General features: G+C 48.2%; 1 protein-coding gene and 1 long non-coding RNA gene across 3 annotated transcripts; one reads left to right on the top strand and one right to left on the bottom strand.

Moving 5' to 3' along the window:
- Nucleotides 1-806: 806 nt before the first annotated feature.
- Nucleotides 807-21,256, bottom strand: scfd1 (sec1 family domain containing 1). The gene is made up of 25 exons (XM_044046788.1): nt 21,173-21,256; nt 20,408-20,478; nt 20,224-20,312; nt 20,043-20,133; nt 19,622-19,744; nt 19,349-19,436; nt 18,756-18,845; nt 18,419-18,474; nt 18,248-18,333; nt 18,056-18,155; nt 16,750-16,889; nt 15,915-16,005; nt 15,616-15,689; nt 14,779-14,860; nt 10,206-10,302; nt 9,710-9,780; nt 4,460-4,539; nt 4,214-4,276; nt 2,763-2,838; nt 2,628-2,681; nt 2,236-2,288; nt 1,958-1,991; nt 1,773-1,838; nt 1,054-1,122; nt 807-955 (listed from the first exon to the last, which is right to left on the bottom strand). Exons 1-25 carry the CDS (start codon nt 21,201-21,203, stop codon nt 932-934), a joined length of 1,899 nt encoding a protein of 632 aa, XP_043902723.1. The 5' UTR covers nt 21,204-21,256; the 3' UTR covers nt 807-931.
- LOC122782457 lies at nt 2,947-4,062 on the top strand. Of its 2 annotated transcripts, none has more exons than XR_006361923.1 (4): nt 2,947-2,973; nt 3,261-3,282; nt 3,891-3,956; nt 4,025-4,062. It is a non-coding gene; the product is annotated as an uncharacterized LOC122782457 (long non-coding RNA). The 2 variants fall into 2 exon arrangements; XR_006361922.1 differs by lacking the exon at nt 2,947-2,973 and adding an exon at nt 3,048-3,111 and having other exon boundaries at nt 3,239-3,293.
- Nucleotides 21,257-21,538: the final 282 nt, after the last annotated feature.

The following is a 21,538-nucleotide window of genomic DNA, read 5'->3' as shown; positions in this document are numbered from 1 at the left end:
ACAGTTCTTGGTTACCGGGGAGATTTAAAATCAGAAACGACCTCACTGTGTCACAACTTATCCACGGGCACCTGTAGGAGGCAGCGCTGTGTGAATGTGTGAGTGTGGCCTCAGAAACATGACGTGTGAATGAGTGAGTGTGGCCTCAGAAACATGACGTGTGAATGAGTGAGTGAGACCTCAGAAACATGACGTGTGAATGAGTGAGTGAGACCTCAGAAACATGACGTGTGAATGAGTGAGTGAGGCCTCAGAAACATGTTTAGTTATTGTTGGGTGCAGATCAGGGTCGCCAAGGTAACTTTACCTGAGATCAGGGTTGCCATGGTAACAGGTCTACAGGCGGGGCAGGTGGCAGCGGTCAGGAATTCGAGTTGGCCGGCTCCCAGCATGCACCTGGTAAAATGAGAAGGGTGAAGAAAACGACGTCTGAGGGAAGAATGCGAGTGACTCTAAACCTCTTCATCCGTTCATTTCCTCTCGTTTCATCAGTTCATTTCTCTCACAAACGTGTAGTTTAAAAGTTTTTTTGATACGAAAACAAATCTGTCAATCCCAGAATGCATTTTTGTCTTTTTTTCTGCTGGTCCAGTGTGTGGGTTTTAGTGACACCTGGAGGTCACATTGCACATTGCAAACCAACTGTAAAACATGGTGGATGGTGAGCACATGACAGTGGAGCGGTTACCATGGTAACGACATGCAGCGATAATCCACATCTTTTCTTTGGTACTGGAGGAACATGGTGGCGCTGTACCACACTGTGTGTGTGTGTGTGTGTTACAGAAGTGAACATGAGGCTTCAGTGAGAGTGAAACTGAAACTTTATTAGTACTGAGAACGAGAGACAGAAACAATGAAGACAATTTTAATTTACACTTTTTATAAAACAGGGAGAGAGAGCGAGGTTCACATTTTGTTGGTGTCCATGTCACTTTTGGCCAAGCTGAGACAGCTGCAGAGAGGAGGAGATGACGTTACTGTTACTATAGTAACCATGTGACAGACACAGATTGTCCACGTGGACTTTTGGGAGGGGGCGTGGCCTCTCACCTGTTTGATGAACTGAGCAGCATTAAAGAGTTCACTGCAGCCGTAAATGACCTTCTTCCCCTGTTTGGACTGAACACGTGATATTATAATGACATCATCTATTAGCAGCAGCATTAAGAGTAATATTAACTATGCATTAGTAGCAGATTTAACATTAGCAGTAGTACTAATTATTAGCAGCAGAATTAGCATTAGCGTTTAGCATTAAGAGTAGAATAAGCAAGAGCAGCAGTACTAATTATTAGCAGTAGTACTAGCATTAGTAGCAGACTGCGCATTACCAGTAGTACTAGCACTAGTAGCAGACTTAGCATTAGCAGTAGTACTAATTATTAGCAGCAGAATTAGCATTAGCACTAGCATTAACAGTAGAATAAGCAATAGCAGTAGTACTAATTATCAGCAGTAGAATAAGCACTAGCAGTAGTACTAGCATTTGTAGCAGACTTAACATTACCAGTAGTACTAGCATAAGTAACAGAATTAGCATTACCAGTAGTACTAGCATTAGTAGCAGAATTAGCATTACCAGTAGTACTAGCATTGGTAGCAGACTTAGCATTAGCAGTAGTACTAATTATTAGCAGCAGAATTAGCATTAGCACTAGCATTTACAGTAGAATAAGCATTAGCAGTAGTACTAATTATTAGCAGCAGAAGTAGCATTAACAGTATTATAAGCAATAGCAGTAGTACTAGCATTAGCCTGATGACAGTACCTTAGCATAGTCCACCAGGTTCTGGTATTCGATGTAGTTCCCGCCTCCGACCACAAACACGACAGCCTGAAAAAAAAACGTCACAAACTCTGTAGAACTTTCTAGCAGGCAACTTTCTGGACAAACTCTTTAACAAAAGGAAAAATAGCTGAAATTAAAGGGACATTTGGTAAAAACACACTCACCTCCTGAAATGGATTCTTGTTTCTGGGAATGGAGCTGAAGAGAGAGAGAGAGAAGTGACATCATCACTGACATCATCCATCACTCTGATTGATTACACCGATATTTTATGGTGTTTGGTAACTGGGGTGTTTCTCTTTCCAGTCTCCTGAAAAGTGTGACTCTAATCTTTACAGTGCTGTGTGCTGATGTTGGAGCTGTTAATTTCCCCAAGGGAACCTCCCAAAGGGATCAATAAAGTCGTCTGTCTGTCTGTCTGTCTGTCTGATGTGATGTGTACCTCTCACTGCCTCGCAGCATCTTTGGGTCAAAGTATCGATAATCGTCCGTTTCCTGGAAAATCAGAGAGAACCAGAGTCAGGGCCCCGCCCACAAATCAGTCTGACCAATCAGGAGTCCGCTGGTAATCATGACTAGGATGTTTTAAAAAAATTAATCAGACACCAGCAAAATCAGACAGTGGGACACAAGGAGGGGGTGGGGCTTAATGATGTTTACAAGCAGCATGACACACTGCTACAAATGTTCTCCTTCAACACACACACACACACACAGACAAAGACACACACACATGGTAATCTGATGGAGGGGAATTTCCTTCTTTTCTTCACAACAACAGGATCTTTGTTATTTGAAACTACAGACACTGTGTGTGTGTGAGTATGTCCTCACAGGATGAGACTTCATCTCCATCAGGTTGTCCAGGATCCGAGTGACAGGAATGTTCTAGAGGACACACACACACACACACAGAGTTAACATGACTCAGCAGAAAGTCAGATGATTTTTCAGCAGTGTTTAACTCACGTGTTGTTTCAGCACCAGGTTCTTCACTCCCTCCATCACAAACTGAGAGCCTGTGTTCATCACTCTGGAGAACAGACTGAGGAGCAGGAGGAGGACGAGGACAGGGTGAGGACAGGGTGAGGACAGGGTGAGGATGGTGATATCAACATAAACCAAATCAAAATCATTCCTCTCCCAGGTTACAGCCTGGTTACTGTCAGGTTACTGTCAGGTTACAGCCTGGTTACAGTCAGATTACAGCCCTGATTACTGTCCAGCCTGGTTACAGCCTGGTTACTGTCAGGTTACAGCCTGGTTACAGCCAGATTACAGCCTGATTACAGCCTGATTACAGCCTGATTACAGCCTGGTTACAGCCTGGTTACAGCCTGGTTACTGTCAGGTTGTCAGGTTACTGTGTCACACAGGTGGTAACAGTCAGGTCACAGCCTGGTTACTGTCAGGTTGGTTACAGCCAGGTTACACAGGTTACCCAGGTTACTGTCAGGTTACAGCCAGGTTACTGTCAGGTTACTGTCAGGTTACTGTCAGGTTACAGCCAGGTTACTGGTTACCGTCAGGTTACTGTCAGGTTACTGGTTACAGCCTGGTTACAGTCAGATTACAGCCTGATTACAGCCTGATTACTCAGGTTACAGCCTGGTTAGCCTGGTTACTGTCAGGTTACAGCCCGGTTACAGCCTGGTTACACCTGATTACAGCCTGATTACAGCCTGATTACAGCCTGGTTACCTCAGGTTACAGCCTGTACAGCCTGGTTACTGTCAGGTTCAGGTCACAGCCAGGTCACAGCCAGGTAACAGTCAGGTCACAGCCTGGTTACAGCCAGGTTACAGCCTGGTTACAGTGTTACAGCCAGGTTACTGTCAGGTTACAGCCTGGTTACTGTCAGGTTACCGTCAGGTTGCCTGGTTACTGTCATTACTGTCAGGTTACAGCCTGGTTACAGTCAGATTACAGCCTGATTAGCCTGATTACTGTCAGGTTGTACAGCCTGGTTACAGCCTGGTTACTGTCAGGTTACAGCCGTTACAGCCAGATTACAGCAGATTACAGTTGGTTACAGCCTGGTTACTGTCACGTCAGGTTAGCCTGGTTACTGTCAGGTTACTGTCAGGTCACAGCCAGGTCACAGCCAGGTAACAGTCAGGTCACAGCCTGGTTACTGTCAGGTTACAGCCTGGTTACAGCCAGGTTACAGCCTGGTTACAGCCAGGTTACAGTGGTTGGTTACTGTCAGGTTACAGCCTGGTTACTGACAGGTTACAGCCTGGTTACAGTCAGGTTACAGCCAGGTTACAGCCTGGTTACAGCCAGGTTACAGCCAGGTTACAGCCAGGTTACAGACAGGTTACAGCCTGGTTACTGTCAGGTTACAGCCAGGTTACAGCCTGGTTACAGCCTGGTTACAGCCTGGTTACAGCCTGGTTACAGCCAGGTTACTAACTCACCCCATGGGTTTGACTCCACTGTTGCCGTAGTTTGCCGGAGTGGCGGCCATCTTGGTGAAGGCCCTGTGGAGAGTGGGAGGTTCAGTGTCAGAGACTTTTGCTAGTGCAGATGAAAACCATGTGTTTGTGTGTTTGCAGGTCAGAGGTCAAAGACTTTGTTAGTGCAGATCAGAACAAACAGCAGATAACAACATGATGAACATGACACAGATTTGAAATCTTTGTGAAGTGAGACGACAAACTTACTTCCACTGTTTGATGTAGTTCAGAGGTGAAAGGTCACAGCCTGTGTCCAGTAAGGCCGTCTTATACTGTTCCAGGTCAGACTGTAAAACACACCATCAGGCTGCTGTCATTGATCCATGACTGTTTTTTATGATTTAATCTCTGTCATTTTCCAGCTTCTTAAATGTGAAGTTTTTCTTGTCTTCACTCTTCAGAGTTCACAAACCTCGACCGAGGTCAAATTCCCCGGCGTGGACACTGATCTTTATGAATCAAAGGAGAAGAAGCGAGTTGTCCTCTTATAACGAGGTTAAAGTCGACTGCACTGATTGACGGTCGCAGGACGAGCAGCAGGTGGGACAGGTTCAGTCACAGCAACACTTCCATAAATCCACAATATTCACTCCATCTGCTAAACTCACACTTTAATAAGAGTAAATGACTCTGGTGTGTTTTCCACATGGTTTTCCACTCTACACTCATCCTGTCTGTGCGCTGGAATCTGCTCCTTCTCCTTTGGTGGACTCATTATTTTTATTTCTATTTTTTACCTGGTCACATGACTGATGCCTATTTTCCTCTTCTACGTTCTGACGAATAAACGATGTAAAACATTATTAAACAGCAGTTGAAATGATGGTTCAGAACTGAAATCCCAGTGAACGTGGTCACGATGCAGATGAACGCAGGGTTTTAACGTTGATCTACAGCTGGAATGTTGCTTTGATGTCGCGCTCATGACCAATCAGAAGGACTAGAAGTAGGTCCCAGGTTTAAGGCTGCTTCAGCAGCAGCAGGTTGTGCTTCAGCAGCAGCAGCAGCAGCAGCAGCAGGTTGTGCTTCAGCAGCAGCAGCAGCAGCAGGTTGTGCTTCAGCAGCAGCAGCAGCAGCAGCAGCAGCAGCAGGTTGTGCTTCAGCAGCAGCAGCAGTTGTGCTTCAGCAGCAGCAGCAGCAGCAGCAGGTTGTGCTTCAGCAGCAGCAGGTTGTGCTTCAGCAACAGCAGCAGGTTGTGCTTCAGCAGCAGCAGGTTGTGCTTCAGCAGCAGCAGCAGCAGCTTCAGCAGCAGGTTGTGCTTCAGCAGCAGCATGAGTGATGAGCAGCAGTGACATTCTTGGTCGCTCTCTTGTTGTTTTTCTAACATGGTGAATGATCATAATTGAAACAGATGACTGAAATGGTTTTTGCAGGTGTGTGGGCGGAGCTTCCTCTGCCCACACTCGACACCACCGACTGAGTGACTGACGGCTCCTGAAGGTTTATGGAAACTCTTCAGGTCTGAGTCATAATCTTGAACTTCTCTGCTTCTCATGAAAACAGCAGTCCAACAACAACAGTGTGTGAGCACAGTGTGTGTGTGTGTGTGTTTGTGAGCGTCTGCTAATCCAGAACACCTACACGTCAACAGCTGAGTCGGCCATTTTGTGTCCGAGACGCAAACACAAAATTTTGCACAAAACAAACCGACTTTAGCCACTTCAAAAAAGACTGGTGGAATCAAATCTACGATGTCTTTAAGAACACGGTCACGTCTTTATCTCACTGTGACACTCACTCACTCTCCCACACACACTCACTCACTCACTCTCCCACACCAAAGCCCACAGAGAAAATCAGTCATTTTAGCTGCTGGTCCTCTGCTGCCTCGTGTGGTCACTTTGTGTCACTGACGTCAATCTGAATGTAGGATTTTAAATGAACACATGTGAACTCAGTGATGGAGGCAGCAGTGGATCAACTACTCGTGTATGGGCTTTGGTGCGGGAGCGTGAGTGAGTGTGTGTGTGTGTGTGTGTGTGTGTGGTTTACAGACAGTGAGATAAAGACGTGATGGTGTTCTTAAAGACATCGTAGACTTAAACTGACGTAGATTTGATTCCACCAGTCTTTTATAAAGTAGGTCAAATCTCTGCTGGTTCTCAGCAGCAGGGGGCGCTCACAGGTCAGCTCTGATCACGTCTCAACACACGTACTCTCATTTAAGATGCTAGTTAAAGTGAAGACAAAGCTAAAGCTGCTGGTCTGTTATGAACTCATGGAGATGCTTCTCGTGAAGCCGTTCCAGAATGAGGTTACTAATGTGAGGACAAACCTGAAACCAGCTGCACAAACCATTTGTGCCGTCTGCTGCCAACCCCAGCACCGCTGATGTAACGGGAACAACTGTCATCAGGCAAACTTTTGTTTGTCGTCCAATTACAACAATCTCAAGAGGAAATTCTGACATATGAGGGGAAAAAACTTCAAGTACGCTGTGATGTTCCACTGTTTTACTTCACGCAGCAACAAACTCATCTCTGCTCTAGTCGTATAAATTAGACTTTTTAAAACTGTCTCTGAATTCACTGTGTATTTCCTGACGTCACCTGTTGATCTGCAACGTCCTGATCTGAAGCCTCCACATCGCAACAAGCCAGACTTCAGACAGAATTCAGACAAAAAAGCCAGAATTCAGACAACAAAGCCAGAATTCAGACAACAAAGCCAGAATTCAGACAGAAAAGCCAGAATTCAGACAAAAAAGACAACAAAGCCAGAATTCAGACAGAAAAGCCAGAATTCAGATAAAATATCCAGAATTCAGACAAAAAAGACAGAATTCAGACAACAAAGCCATAATTCAGAGAAAAGCCAGAATTCAGACAACAAAGCCAGAATTCAGACAAAAAAAGACATAATTCAGATAAAATATCCAGAATTCAGAAAAAAAGACATAATTCAGATAAAATATCCAGAATTCAGAAAAAAAGACAGAATTCAGATAAAATATCCAGAATTCAGAAAAAGACAGAATTCAGATAAAATATCCATAATTCAGACAACAAAGCCAGAATTCAGACAGAAAAGCAGACAGAAAAGCCAGAATTCAGAGAAAAAAGACAGAATTCAGACAAAAAAGACAGAACTCAGACAGAAAAAGACAGAACTCAGACAGAAAAGACAGAACAGACAAAAGACAGAATTCAGAAAAGACAGAACTCAGACAGAAAAAGACAGAACTCAGACAAAAGACAGAATTCAGACAGAAAAGACAGAACTCAGACAAAAAGACAGAATTCAGACAGAAAACTCAGACAGAAAAAGACAGAATTCAGAAAAGACAGAAAGACAAAAGACAGAATTCAGACAAAAAGACAGAACTCAGACAGAAAAAGACAGAACTCAGACAAAAAGACAGAATTCAGACAAAAAGACAGAACTCAGACAGAAAAAGACAGAACAGACAAAAAGACAGAATTCAGACAGAAAAGACAGAACTCAGACAGAACTCAGACAAAAAGACAGAATTCAGACAAAAAGACAGAACTCAGACAGAAAAGACAGAACTCAGACAAAAAGACAGAATTCAGACAGAAAAGACAGACAGACAAAAAGACAGAATTCAGACAGAAAGACAGAATTCAGACAGAAAAGACAGCTTCAGACAAAAAGACAGAACTCAGACAAAAAGACAGAACTCAGACAAAAAAGACAGAACTCAGACAAAAGACAGAACTCAGACAAAAGACAGAACTCAGACAAAAAGACAGAACTCAGACAAAAAGACAGAATTCAGACAGAAAAAGACAGAACTCAGACAAAAAAGACAGAATTCAGACAGAAAAAGACAGAATTCAGACAGAAAAAGACAGAATTCAGACAGAAAAAGACAGAATTCAGACAAAAAAGACAGAATTCAGACAGAAAAAGTCAGAATTCAGAGAGAAAACCTGTTGAATTCTGAGACAGTGTCACCTGGACAGTGTGTGTGTGTGACCTCTGACCCTGACGGTGACAGTGTTGGCAGCCCGTGTGCTGCACAGAAGAATGGGAGCATTGTGGTGCGATGTGGTTTTCATTTCCTCCCGTCCTGGGATCCTCTTTCTTTCTCTGGAGCAAACACTGAACCGCAGGAAGATCACACAGAGTTCCACGTCCCCCACAGTCACCGTCCTCGTCTTCAGCCCTCACACACAGTGGTAATAAATACTCAACCTCCCCATTAACAGCAGATGCACATTCATCTTCATGGCTGCGGTGCAACACGCACACACATCTCTGAACGCATTGAATTAGGGTTCGTTTGAAAATGTTCACGTGGGTTTGTACACGAGGAAACACGCTCATCTGTGAACCACTCACTCTGCCACACCAGAGTCCAGAGTCACATGTGTTCACGTGTGAGTTCCACATTTGAAATCCTCCAGTGACACAGAGTGGCCACACGAGGCAGCAGAGGACCAGCAGCTCGTGTCTTTTCTCTGTGGACTTTGGTCTGTGTCACAGTGAAGCTTTGTCTCGTGAAGTGAATGAAATCAGAAATGGAATCTTCTTCAAAGACAGAAGTATTGTTCCACACTCAAGTTCTGGCTCATGTCATCACTAAAAGCTATTCATGAAAAACAATGAAAAGACTCAATGTTAAATTTAGTCTTGGATCCAAACACAAGCGTCAGTCACTCCACTGAACCTTGAACAAACACCTCTCTCTCTCCCTCTCTCCCTCCCTCCCTCCCTCTCTCCCTCCCTCCCTGGGTTGCTGGGTCTGCGGCGCTGCGGCCGAGCGGGGAGTCTTGTCTCTAAGTAAGTCCAGGGGCGGCTTTGGTGACTCACGTCAATTTGTTTGGCTCCGATCACACAATCATTATAAACACGGTTGTTTTTGACTTCCAACAACATCACAGCAAACGCACAACGCACACACACTCTGGCGACGACACAAAACCTCCAAGTGAAAACAGGATCTTTTCTTGGAAAAGATTGTGATTTTGAAGGCAGTTTACGCTCCGAGCACAAACATGGCTGCCAGCTGCGACTCATTTCACTTTAGTCTAAAGCAGGCGACGCTCACTGTCACTTTGTATGCAGCGACGTTAAAGGGACAGTTCAGGAGGTGACCGTACGTCACGTCCACGTCACATGATCACGTCTGTATCGCACTGTGACACAGACGTCTGTAAACCACTCACTCACTCACTCACTCACTCACTCACTCACACACCAAAGTGCAGAGAGAAGATCAGCGATTTTAGCTGCTGCTCCTCTGCTGCCTCGTGTGGTCACTCTGTGTCACTGCAGCAGTGGATCGACACCTCCTGTGTGTGTGTGTGTGTGTGGAAACCTGGAAATGTCTTGTTTTTGTCCACAAACCAAAACAAGTCTTTCATGGAGCAAAAGAAAGTTCACATTTAAGAAGCTGAAAAATCACAGAAGACAAACCAATGAATCAACTCTCACAACAGATGAGGATTCATTTAATAATCCATTAATAAACGGCTGCAGTAAGTCTCTCACCTCTGAAGGAACCAGCTGAGCTGTGATGTAGTAGATGAGGAACAGTCTCATTTTATCTTCTGGAGTCCCGGCTGAGGAAATACATAAAAACACCATGAAAATATGCCTCAGATTCAACTCAGGATTATTATCATCATCATCAATTAATCTGTATTCATTATAAAAATCACTGGAGTAGAAAATATTCACATTTAAGATGCTGGAATTGATTTGAAATCAGGATTAATTCAGTCATGGATTAATAATCCAGTAAACGTTGCAGATTCTTCAATGAGCTCATTATAAATCACAAGGTCGTGAAGACAACACCACCATTGACTTAAGGTCAGTCATTTCCCCTTAGATTTAAGTTTATATTTGCTCAATCTCAGTCAAACATGTTTCCAAACTTCATTATTGTCATTTTCATTTTCTGAAGATGCTGACATCAGTGTGTGTGTGTGTGTGTGCGTGCGTGCGTGTGTGTGTATGTGTGCGTGCGTGTGTGTGCTCATACCGTCCGGGTCACTGATGATGTCCAACAGTGACTTGTCCAGAGTGGACTTGCTCATCAGTTTCTCTTCATACTCAAAGTAAACGTCCAGTTTACGGCTCTGAAAAAAAAGACAAATAAAGAGTGAGACACAGACTGTGACCTTTGACCCCAGTCATTTTCATGATGTGGTCAAGTCCAGGTCAGCAAGTGTGGAGAAGCCAGCAAGACCTGGTGACCCTTAACCCTTCTGTGACCGCCCTGTCGCCACAGACTGGATCGTTACCACAACTCTAAGAAATATCAACGCGTCACGAAATGACCAGACCTTGACCCCAGTCATTTCATTAATGTGGTCAACCGTCCAGGTCAGCAAGCCATGCTTGAGAAGCCAGCACAGACCTTGGTGACAACACCCTTCAGACCAGCCTGTCGCCACAGCTGGATCGTAAATACTACGAATCTAAGAATATCAACGTTATCGAATGATCATGCTTGTCGCTAACGCCAATTACGGAATCGATGCCTTCATCGTGAATGACCACGACTCCGCCGCCTTGTCGGGCGTCATCGAGTCTCGAATGTGTCATCGTCATCATCGTCACGAATCATCCACGTTACCAATGTCATTTTAACAACGCAACAAGCCACGGAATGACCACGTATCGCCGCCAACATCCGGTTTGCCAACCGTCATCGCCGCGCCACGAATGACCACGTGACGCGCCAACAAGGGCCAATAATAACGAAGACGCACGGTGACGTCATATCGCGTCGCTAACGAGCCACCTCATTAATGTTTGTCGCCAACACTAAATGACCACGCATTTAGCTAACGGAAGCCGCTACACGAATGACGCATATCGGCAACGCAGCCCGCCACGAAATGACTAATGACGCCGCCAACGAAGCTCGGCGCAATGCGCGATTAACATCGGTAACGAGTTCGCTTACGAATGTAACCATAACGGCAACGCCACGCCTGTCGCGCCACGGCCACCTAAATGACCATGTATCGCCGCCAACGCCGCCACGACGCCGCCAACTCACCACGCCTGTCGCCAACGGACCCACGAATGACCATGTACGCCGCCAACCCGCCACGCTCTGTTGCCAACGCCACGAATGACCACGACGCCGCCAACGACGCCGCCAACTCCGCCACGCCTGGCGCTAAACGACCACGTGTATCGCCGCCAACCCGCCACGCCTATTGCCAACGCCACGAATTACCACCTACGCCGCAACGCAGGCTCGCTACTAAAATGACCACGATGCCGCTAACGAAAGCCACGTTAATTTAAATGACCACGCCGCCAACCCGCCACATCTGTCGCCAACGGTCACTTAAATGACCACGCATATCGGCAACGAAGCCGCGCCACCGGAATGACCACGCATATCGCCAACGCAGCCTGCCACGAAATGACCACTATCGCCGCCAACCGGCCATGTCTGTCGCCAACGAATGCCACTTAAATGAATGCGCCAACAGCTCGCCACAAAATGACCACGCATCGCCGCCAACGCAGCCGCCATGAATGACCACGACGCGCAACCCGCCACGCCTGTCGCCACCAAATGACCACGCACGCCGCCAAACGTCCCTAACGCACTAAATGACCACGAAACACCACGCCAACCCGCCACGCCTGTCGCCAACTAAATGCCACCAATGATCTGCCACGAATGCGACGCCGCCAACGCCAGCCGCCAATGAAATGACCACGTGACGTCGAAATGCCAACCCGTTGCGTTCCGCCACGCCTGTCGCCAACGAAGCCACTAAATGACCACGACGCTTAACCCGCCACGTTTGTCGCCAACGCCACCAAATGACCACCGCATCGCCGCTAACGAAGGCCATGAAACCACGACGCTTGCCAACCCGCCACGCCTCCTCATCGCCATTCAATGACCACGCCACGCCGCCAACTCCGCCACGCCACGCTAACGCCACTAAATGACACGACGTGACGCCAACCCTGTCACGCCTGTCGCCAACGTCACGAAATGACCATGCACGCCGCTAACGAAAGCCAAATATGAAAATGACCACGCAGACGCTACAACCCACGCCTGTCGCCAACGCCATTACCAATGACCACGTCGACGCCGCCAACCCGGCCACGCTCTGGTCGCCAACGCCAATTTAAATGACCACGACGTCGCTAACGCCGCCATGAATGACCACGACGCCGCCAACCCGCTACGTTGTTAACCCGTCACGCCACTGTCGCCAACGCGCACAACGCCACGCAAATCGACCACTAACGACGTCGCAACGAAGCCGCGGCCACTTAAAATGCCATGAATGACGCCTGTCGCTAACGCCACGAATGACCACGCATTTGCCGCCGCTAACGAAAGCCGCCAATTCACGCGACGCTGCCAACTCCGCTTCACGCCTGTGACCACGACGCCGCCAACGTCGCCAACGCCACTAAATGACCACGCATACGCCAACGAAAGCCACCATGACCCGCATCGCCAACCCGCCACGCCTGTCGCCAACGCCGTACCAAACGACCACGCACGTCGCCAACCTTGCCACGCCTGTCGCCAACGCTGGCCACGCCTAAATGACCACGCGATCGCCGCTAGCCGCCATGAATGACCACGCATCGACGTTTGTCGCTTAACGACTAATGCACGCCGCCAACGGCGCCGCTGCCACGAATGACCACCACGCCGCCTGTCGCAACCCGTCACACGCCTGTCGCCAACGCCACGAATGCACCATGACCACGCATCGTCGCCAACGAACCGCCACATGAAATGACCACATCGACGCTGTCAACCCGGCACGCCTGTCGCCAACGCCAATGGTACCACGCATCGCCGCCACGCGTCACCTAAACAACGAGCCGCTGCCAAATGACCACGCTGCTAACCCGCCGCTAACGAATGCATTCCGACGCGCCAACTGTCGCCAACGTCCGCCACGTTGTCGCCAACGCCACAAATGACCACGCGACGCTTCGCCAATCCAGCCGCCACGAATGACGCTGCCACGCGTCGCCAACGGTCCATGACCACGCATCGCCGCCAACTCACCAGTCGCCAACGCCACTAAATGACCACGCATCGCCGCCAACGCCGCCAACGCAGTCGCCATGAATGACACGACGCATTAACCTTTCGCCACGCCTGTCGCCAACGCCACACGAAAATGACCACGACGCTAACGCGCCAAATGACCATCGCATCGCCGCCAACCCGCCACGCCATGTGACATTGCCGCCACCCAAATGACCACGCACGCCGCCAACGCCACGCCTGTCGCCGCCGCTGCCACTAACACGCTCGTCGCTAACGCCATCGAAATGACCACGATGCCGCTAACCACCACGCTTCCGTCGCCATGAATGACCACGTGACGTCGTTAACCCGCCACGCTGTCGCCAACGCCACGAATGACCACGACGCCGCCAACTGCCATCGCCATGCTACTAAATGACCACGACGCCGCTAACGTCAGCAATATCTAAATGACCAAACGATTCCGGCCACGCCTGTCGCCAACGCCACTAAATGACCATGTATCGACGCCAACCCGCCACCTCTGTCGCCAACGCGGAAACACTAAATGACCACGCATCGCCGCCAACTCACGCTCTGTCGCTAACGTCACGGAATGACCACGCACGCCGCCAACGAAAGCCATGAAAATGACCACCGCATCGCCGCCAAATGACCACGCACGCATGCCGCCAACTCGCCACGCCTGTCGCCAACGCCACCAACCACCACGCATCGCCGCCAACCCGCCACGCCTGCCTCAACGCTATTACTCAAATGACCACGACGCCACCCGCCACGCCTGTCGCCAGCCTGCCCAAATGACGTCGCTAACGAAGCCGCTGGCCATGAATGACCACGCACGTCGCCAACCTGCCACGCCTGTCGCCAAGGCCACTAATGACGCCGACGCCGCCAACCAATGACTCACGCTAATCGCCGCCAACGTCACCGCCGCCATGAAATGACCACGCGACGCTGGTTAAACTCCGCCACGCCTGTCGCCAACGCTGCCACGGTAATGACGACGCCAACCCGTCACGTCTGTCGCCAACGCGTCACGAAATGACCACGTACGTCGCCAACCCGTCACGTCTGTCGCCAACGCGTCACTAAATGACCACGTACGTCGCCAACCCATGACGTCTGTCGCCAACGCGTCACGAGCAGTGAAGCTCAGTTTCTTCTCTGCAGACGTGTCCATCACACCTGTGTGTGTGCGCCGGCGAGTATGTGACGTCATGCCGACAAGCTCCACGCTGACTGGCCGCCACCATTTCGAGCGAGAGACAATTTAAGACATTTAAGAAGCTGATGGGCCGACACGAGTGTCACATCTGTGACCGTGTTTGAACACAGAATAAGAGTTGAAATACGTCATAAAAGGTAGAAAATGAAGGCGCGCGGAGCCACATGATTATTATTTATATTTGATGTATAAACAGAAACACATTCCTCTTCAGTTAAATGTGGGTAAAAATGCAGCTCACTTTTTTGGGAGGACCCAAAAGCACTCTCCGATGACCCATTTTGTGGGTCCCCAGCCAGTGTTTGGGAGTCAGTGTGACACACGTACCTTGATGTGGTCGAGGATGGCCGTGGCGACGTTGGTGTGGAGGTCGATCAGCCGTTTCTTCTCCAGCAGCTCGGGCAGAGAGCTGCGGGAGTAAAACCAAAACACATTTTCATCTGTGAAAAATCAGAACGAGCGAGCCGAGAGCTGCTGGCCACAGACTAACAGGGTTTCATGGCTACAGGTACAAATGTTAGAAATCTAATCAGATGTTCTCTGGCTCGCCACTAACATGTCGTTCCACGTTTCATGGAAATTCATTCTTTAAATGTTATTGAGAAAAGATGAGGAATGTTTCTCTGCTCTGTTCTAGAAAAACAACATCATCTGACTGAGCACAAGCACGCCACGCTGCTGAGAACCAGCCTCACACACTCACTCTTCACACCAAAGTCAGTGATGTTGGCTGCTGCTCCTCTGCTGCCTCGTGTGGTCACTTTGTGTCACTGAGGTCGATCTGAACCAACGATTTTTTTGCCTCCATCACTAACTTCAAATGTCTTATTTTGTCATTTCGACTTTAGAAAATCTTCATTTCAATTTTCCTCAGTGACACAAAGTGACCACATGAGGCAGCAGAGGAGCAGCAGCTAAAATCACTGGTTTTCACTCTGGACTTTGGTGTGTGAGAGTGAGTGTTTTACAGACGTCTGTGTGACAGTGAGATAAAGACGTGATCATGTGACGTGGTTTTTATTCCATGAAATTCTGGTTCTCGTCTGGCAGCCATGTTTCCACTCAGTCTCAGCCTCATACAAAACACAACTACATTTGATGTCTTTGGCTCCGCCCACTCTCATGGGTTCTGAACCTCCAGGTGGAGGACGCTGTGTTTGGTACCTGACAGCAGACGTGAGCTTGGCCGTGTTGTCTGAGAGCATGCTGATGGCTCCTTCATCCTCCCCCTCCAGACCCTGCGCGCGCACGCACACACACAGACACACGCACGCACACACACACACACACAGACAAATCACGTCATATCATGGTTTCAGTTCAGTTTGTTTACACTCCACCATGTATCACATCTAAAGTCTTTTATCAGGTATTCTGAAGCACATACAATCATGCAAAAAGTGAAATGATGTGTGTGTGAGTGTGTGTGTGTGTGTCTGTGTGAGTGTGTGTGTGTGTCTAACCATGATGCTCTTCAGTCGTTTGACCTCGTCCTCCTGAGCTCTGTACCTGTCCAGCTGCTCCTGCACAGACTCTGCCACTTCTGGGAAAGGACTGTTAACACACAGACACACACAGACACACACAGACACAGTAATGAGGACAAGGGGAAATCACATCTGTATCACACACACACACACACACACAGTCCTAAACCATGCAGATCAGTGGATCAGGTAAACGAGTGACCCTGAGAGTGAAGGGTTGTTTGTATGTCACAGCGCCCCCCTGTGGCTCGTCCTGTGGAGGATGAAGTGGTGGAAAGTGGACGGATGTTGGTTGGTGGTGTTCTCTCAGAGCTGCACCGTGATTCTAAATGGACTGACTGTTGTTTCAATGTTAAATAACCTGAAGTCGACTCAGAGGTCACGACCTCACAGGGACACAAATGACATCTGTGGTCACTAATGTGACATGTGCTCCAAACAGGAGCAATGAATGAATGATTGAATGAATGAATGAACGAGATGAACATATGGACTGTAACAGCACGGCTGACATTGCTTTCTTCTACTTCTTTACAGTGCAGCTGTAACTTTCCACTTCACACATGTGGTTGAGTTTCATAAATAACAGTGGAGAGGAGTTCAGCTCTTGTCTGTCGTTGGGTCAGTGGAGCGTGAAGACTCCACGTCTGCTCTCGTGTGGTTTCAGAGCCACTCCCACGGCGAGCTCCTGAAGTTCACGCTGACACCAACAAAAAAACCACGCTTTCTTCTCTGCAGACGCTTCCACAACAAACAGCGGTGAACGTGTGAATCGTCAGACGCACAAACCTTCTCCTGGTGCTGAACTCACCTGCCTTTGTGTTTCTGCCAGAACCTGTCGGCCGCCGTCAGGTCATAGGTCCTCCTGCTCTTCTTCTTTGGTCTGGCACCGGCAGGCGATGGCTCCGCCCCCGCACCTTCCTCCATCATCACCCTGTTCAGATGAAAGTCCTGGAGAGAGAACAGAGAGCAGTGAGTCGCTGTGATCTCCTGCTGCACTGACCACTAACACCCTGGGTCTAAGACCTGGTCTAACACCTGCTTTAAGACTTAGTCTAAGACCTGGTCTAAGACCTACTATAAGACCTGGTTTAACACCTGGTCTAAGACCTTCTTTAAGACCTGGTCTAAGACCTACTATAAGACCTGGTTTAACACCTGGTCTAAGACCTTCTTTAAGACCTGGTCTAAGACCTACTATAAGACCTGGTTTAACACCTGGTCTAAGACCTACTATAAGACCTGGTTTAACACCTGGTCTAAGACCTTCTTTAAGACCTGGTCTAAGACCTACTATAAGACCTGGTTTAACACCTGGTCTAAGACCTTCTTTAAGACCTGGTCTAAGACCTACTATAAGACCTGGTTTAACACCTGGTCTAAGACCTGCTTTAAGACCTGGTCTAAGACCTGGTCCTCAGTGATCCCATCACATCCCATTCAGATCACTCTGAGTTCAGGTCTGAACACACTGTGTGTGTGTGTGTGTGTGTGTGTTACATAACAGGCTACATTCCAGCACTGTCAGTTTTTACCTCAATGTCTGACAGACTCTGGCCCAGCATGAATCAGTGTGTGTGTGTGTGTGTGTGTTTCTCCAGTGAACACACACACACACACACACACACACACACACACACATTCATTGAGATAATTAATTCCTGAGCTCCTTCACCTAAAGTGACCCTAGAACCTGGTTTTAGTTCAGTGTGCTTGTATGAGGTACTGTCAGTGACTGACTGTGCTGTGAGCGCCCCCTGCTGCAGAGTGAAAACATGGTCTGTGACCTCTGCGTCACATGATCACGTCTTTATCTCACTGTGACACACACACACACACACACTGCTGCCTCCATCACTGAGTTCTAATGTCTGATTTTGTCTCTTCAGATTGACGTCAGTGACACAGAGTGACCACACGAGGCAGCAGAGGAGCAGCTAAAATCACTTGTTTTCTCTGTGAGGTTTGGCGTGAGAGAGTGTGTGTGTGTGTGTGTGTGTGGGAGAGAGTGAGTGGTTCACAGACATGGTCATGTGACGTGGTCATGTGACGTAGACGTCGCAGAGATTTTTTGACACTTTGTTTCCTTGAATGTCACCAAAAATCCCACAGCTCACCAAGACGTCATGGATCAGCGCCTGATAGGTCCACGTGTGGTGGAGGGGCGTGGCCATGTCCACATTACGATCTGCCAGAACAAACAGAGGCCTCTGGAAACTGTAAATAAAAAAACCCCCAGTGTATTTAAACAGAACGGGACAGAGCAGAGCATCATGGGAAGTGTGTGTGTGTGTGTGTGTGAGACCTACCTGAACTGTCCGGCAGCCATGTTGTCTCCGGTGAAGAGGCTGTTTCTGGCGTCGCGCAGGTTCTCACGGAGCTTTTTATCCAACTTCTACAACACACACACACACACACACACACACACGTGTTTGTATTTCCCTGGATGACAGTGAACGCGTCGTGGTCAGTGAACTCACCTCAGCCACCATCTCTGCGGCGTTTCCTCGGGGACAGCGAATGATGGGCACGGCACCTGATCACATGACAGCCACAGTTCAACTGACACAGCAGAGGTTAAAGTTCACGCTGAATGTCACATGACGGACATCAGTCTGTGAGTCAGCAGAATGATTCTGGTTCTGACGGTTAAAGGGACAGTGCAGTGTGCTGAGAGCGCCCCCTGCTGCTCATAGCCAGCCTGAGACACAGAGGCTCTCAGTGGAAATAAACCGCTTGAATGAGTAAAGATGAGTATCACACACGCACGCACGCACGCACGCACGCACGCACGCACGCACGTTTGGACAAACTCACCCAGAGTGACGAAGAAGCAGAAGAGGCTGTCGACGATGGTGTCCATGATGGACTCCATGTCCGTGTCCTGGATGTCAGCTCTGTTGATGGCTGCACAGGTAAGACAGGACGACACAGGTGACCAGCTGTGGTCGTTAAAGACTCAACTTAAGTCTACGACGTCTACGTCACATGATCACGTCTTTTCCTCACTGTGAGACACACACACACACACACACACACACACACACACACAGAGAGGAGGTGTTGATCCTCTGCTGCCTCCATCACTTTGACCACACGAGGCAGCAGAGGACCAGCAGCACTGGTTTTCTCTCTGGTCTTTGGTGTGGGAGAGTGAGTGGCTTACAGGCGTCTGTGTCACAGTGAGGTAAAGACGTGGTCATGTGACGTAAATATCATAGAAAGTTAAACTGACTTTTGTTCATTGCAGAAATACTTAAAAAGCTGAACTAACCCTTTAAAACGAAGTTTGGGACATAAAAAGATTAAGAAGCAGTGTTTGAATATGAATTGGGCGTTGGTTACTATGGCAACGGTTGATGTGTTCAGGTCAGAAGTCAGTAAATACAGTGTGTGTGTGTGTGTGTTACCGTGGTAGGAGATGAGCTCCTTGTTTTGATGACACAGGATAAACATGTCGTCTTCCAGAGTGATGAAGTTCAGGTACTGGTCAAACACCTGACACACACACACACACACACACACACACACACACACACACACACACACACAGTCATCAATCATCTCTCCACTTCTCTGTATTAAACCAACACAGCACTGTTGAGTATGATCAATAACTCGTGGGTGAGTTAGTTCCCACCAATCCCTTCAATCAATGAAAAAACACGCGTAACCATGGTAACCTTGGTGACTTGGGTGACAGCGTTGGCAGCGAGCGCGGCGCTGGCGATGTCCTCCAGTTTACTTCTGCTGATGGCGGAGATGAAGTTTAGGTAGTAAGACTCATACAGCTGGTTCCTCAGGTCCTACACACACACACACACACACACACACACACACACGTAAGAAGAAGCTCTGCAGGATAATTCAGCTAATCTCCCACACCAGATTGATTGTGTGTGTGTGTGTGTGTGTGTGTGGGAGAGTGAGTGGTTTATGAACTTCAGTCTCACAGTGAGATAAAGACGTGGACATGTGACGTAGATATCAGAGACTTAAACTGACACAGGTCTTTTGTTAAGTGGTTAAATCTGTGTATTGTGTGTGTGTGTCCACACTTCAAACACCTTAACACAATGTAAACATGTGACGGCTCAAACACACCTGACATATCCTGTCAATGTTCTCCTCTGTTGGCATGACAAAGTAGACAGCTGGTACATCTGGGATGGGATCTCTGTCTGAGTGAAGCAAACTTCACACACACACACACACACACACATCAGTGCACGTCCTCACAAGTGCAGCATTCAAGTACAACGAGTGAAGTGTGTGAGTGTCTCACAGGTGCAGTGTGATGCCCATGTCTCTGAGCTCCTTGACAGACAGGAGAGGGGAGATGATGTCCTGTCCAAAACGGTCGTATATCAGCACCTACACACACACACACACACACACACACACAGAGGAGTAAATACACAACTGTCATGAAGAGTGTGTGTGTGTGTGTGTGAGTGTGTGAGTGTTACCTTCCATACTGGCTCAGCTGTTGTGTTCTTCAGAGGAGGAGCATTAAAGTTCAACATCCGCTTCAGAGCAACTGCAGATCAAACACAAACCAATCATTATCATTAACAGTTTAGTCACTTAACTTTAGTGACGTCATATTGACTAGTAGAAACTGATTTATGTCATTTTGACTAGTAAAAACTGACTGATGCCACCTGTGACGCCATTTTGACTAGTAAAAACTGAATTATGCACATCAGTGGCGTCATTTTGACTAGTAAAAACGGAAGTGCAGATATCTGACACTGTAGTTAGGCTAGTCACGATGACGTCACCGATATCGGTCGTGAATCTCGTGTGTACGGATTAAATGTTGCCATAGAAACGGAGCATTAACGATCTTTGACCAGATGAATCACTGTTAGCAGAGGGCTAGCTTCAGCCTGCTAACTCCTCCATTACGAAGCTAGCCGCACAGTTAGCTCACAGGCTCGGACGCTGGTTAGCGCTTGAAGTTAACCAGTGAACGGTATGTTGTGTTAACTAGTCGTGACAGGACTAGTTTGGAAATGTCAGTGTCAAAGTAAAGCGCATTCGTCACTGAGCAGCTGAATAGCAGATGTTACCGCGGTTAGCTAGTTCGTTAGTTGGTTGTTTAGCGGACTAACGGCCCGACAGTCGCGGACCGACGTGTCATAACAGACTCGGACTCGTTTGGACTCCCGTTGTTCTTCAGCTTTACCCACAAAATGACCGCTCGGGCGCGAAAAGTCAGTGTGACAGACCTGTCTGCTTCTCCCGGACAGACGCCGCCATGTTAGATGTTGACGGTGGTGACGGAGCGTCCGATGACGTGGCGGGCAGGTGACGTCGACTGTGCGTCAGAGACAGCGGACTGAAAGAGGAGGTCTCACTCCTCTCGCTCTTCTGAGGCCCAAACCGGACAACGAACAAGGAAAAGAGGGGTGAAGAGAGCAGGGCGAGAGCGAAGAGGTCTCACTCTGCTGCTAAATATGAGCAACACTAAAATACACGTTGAGTTGGTGAGTCACGTGATATGTGAAGTTGCTTCTTCTAATGAGAGGTGTAATGCTGCCCCCCAGTGGTGGAAGATATTCAGCACCGACGTTCAAAACTTCTCATCAAGGTCC

This window comes from Solea senegalensis, linkage group LG16 (assembly GCF_019176455.1).
Source record: "Solea senegalensis isolate Sse05_10M linkage group LG16, IFAPA_SoseM_1, whole genome shotgun sequence".
NCBI classification, from domain to species: Eukaryota; Metazoa; Chordata; class Actinopteri; order Pleuronectiformes; family Soleidae; genus Solea; species Solea senegalensis.
This window is presented reverse-complemented; position numbering and strand designations above follow the sequence as displayed.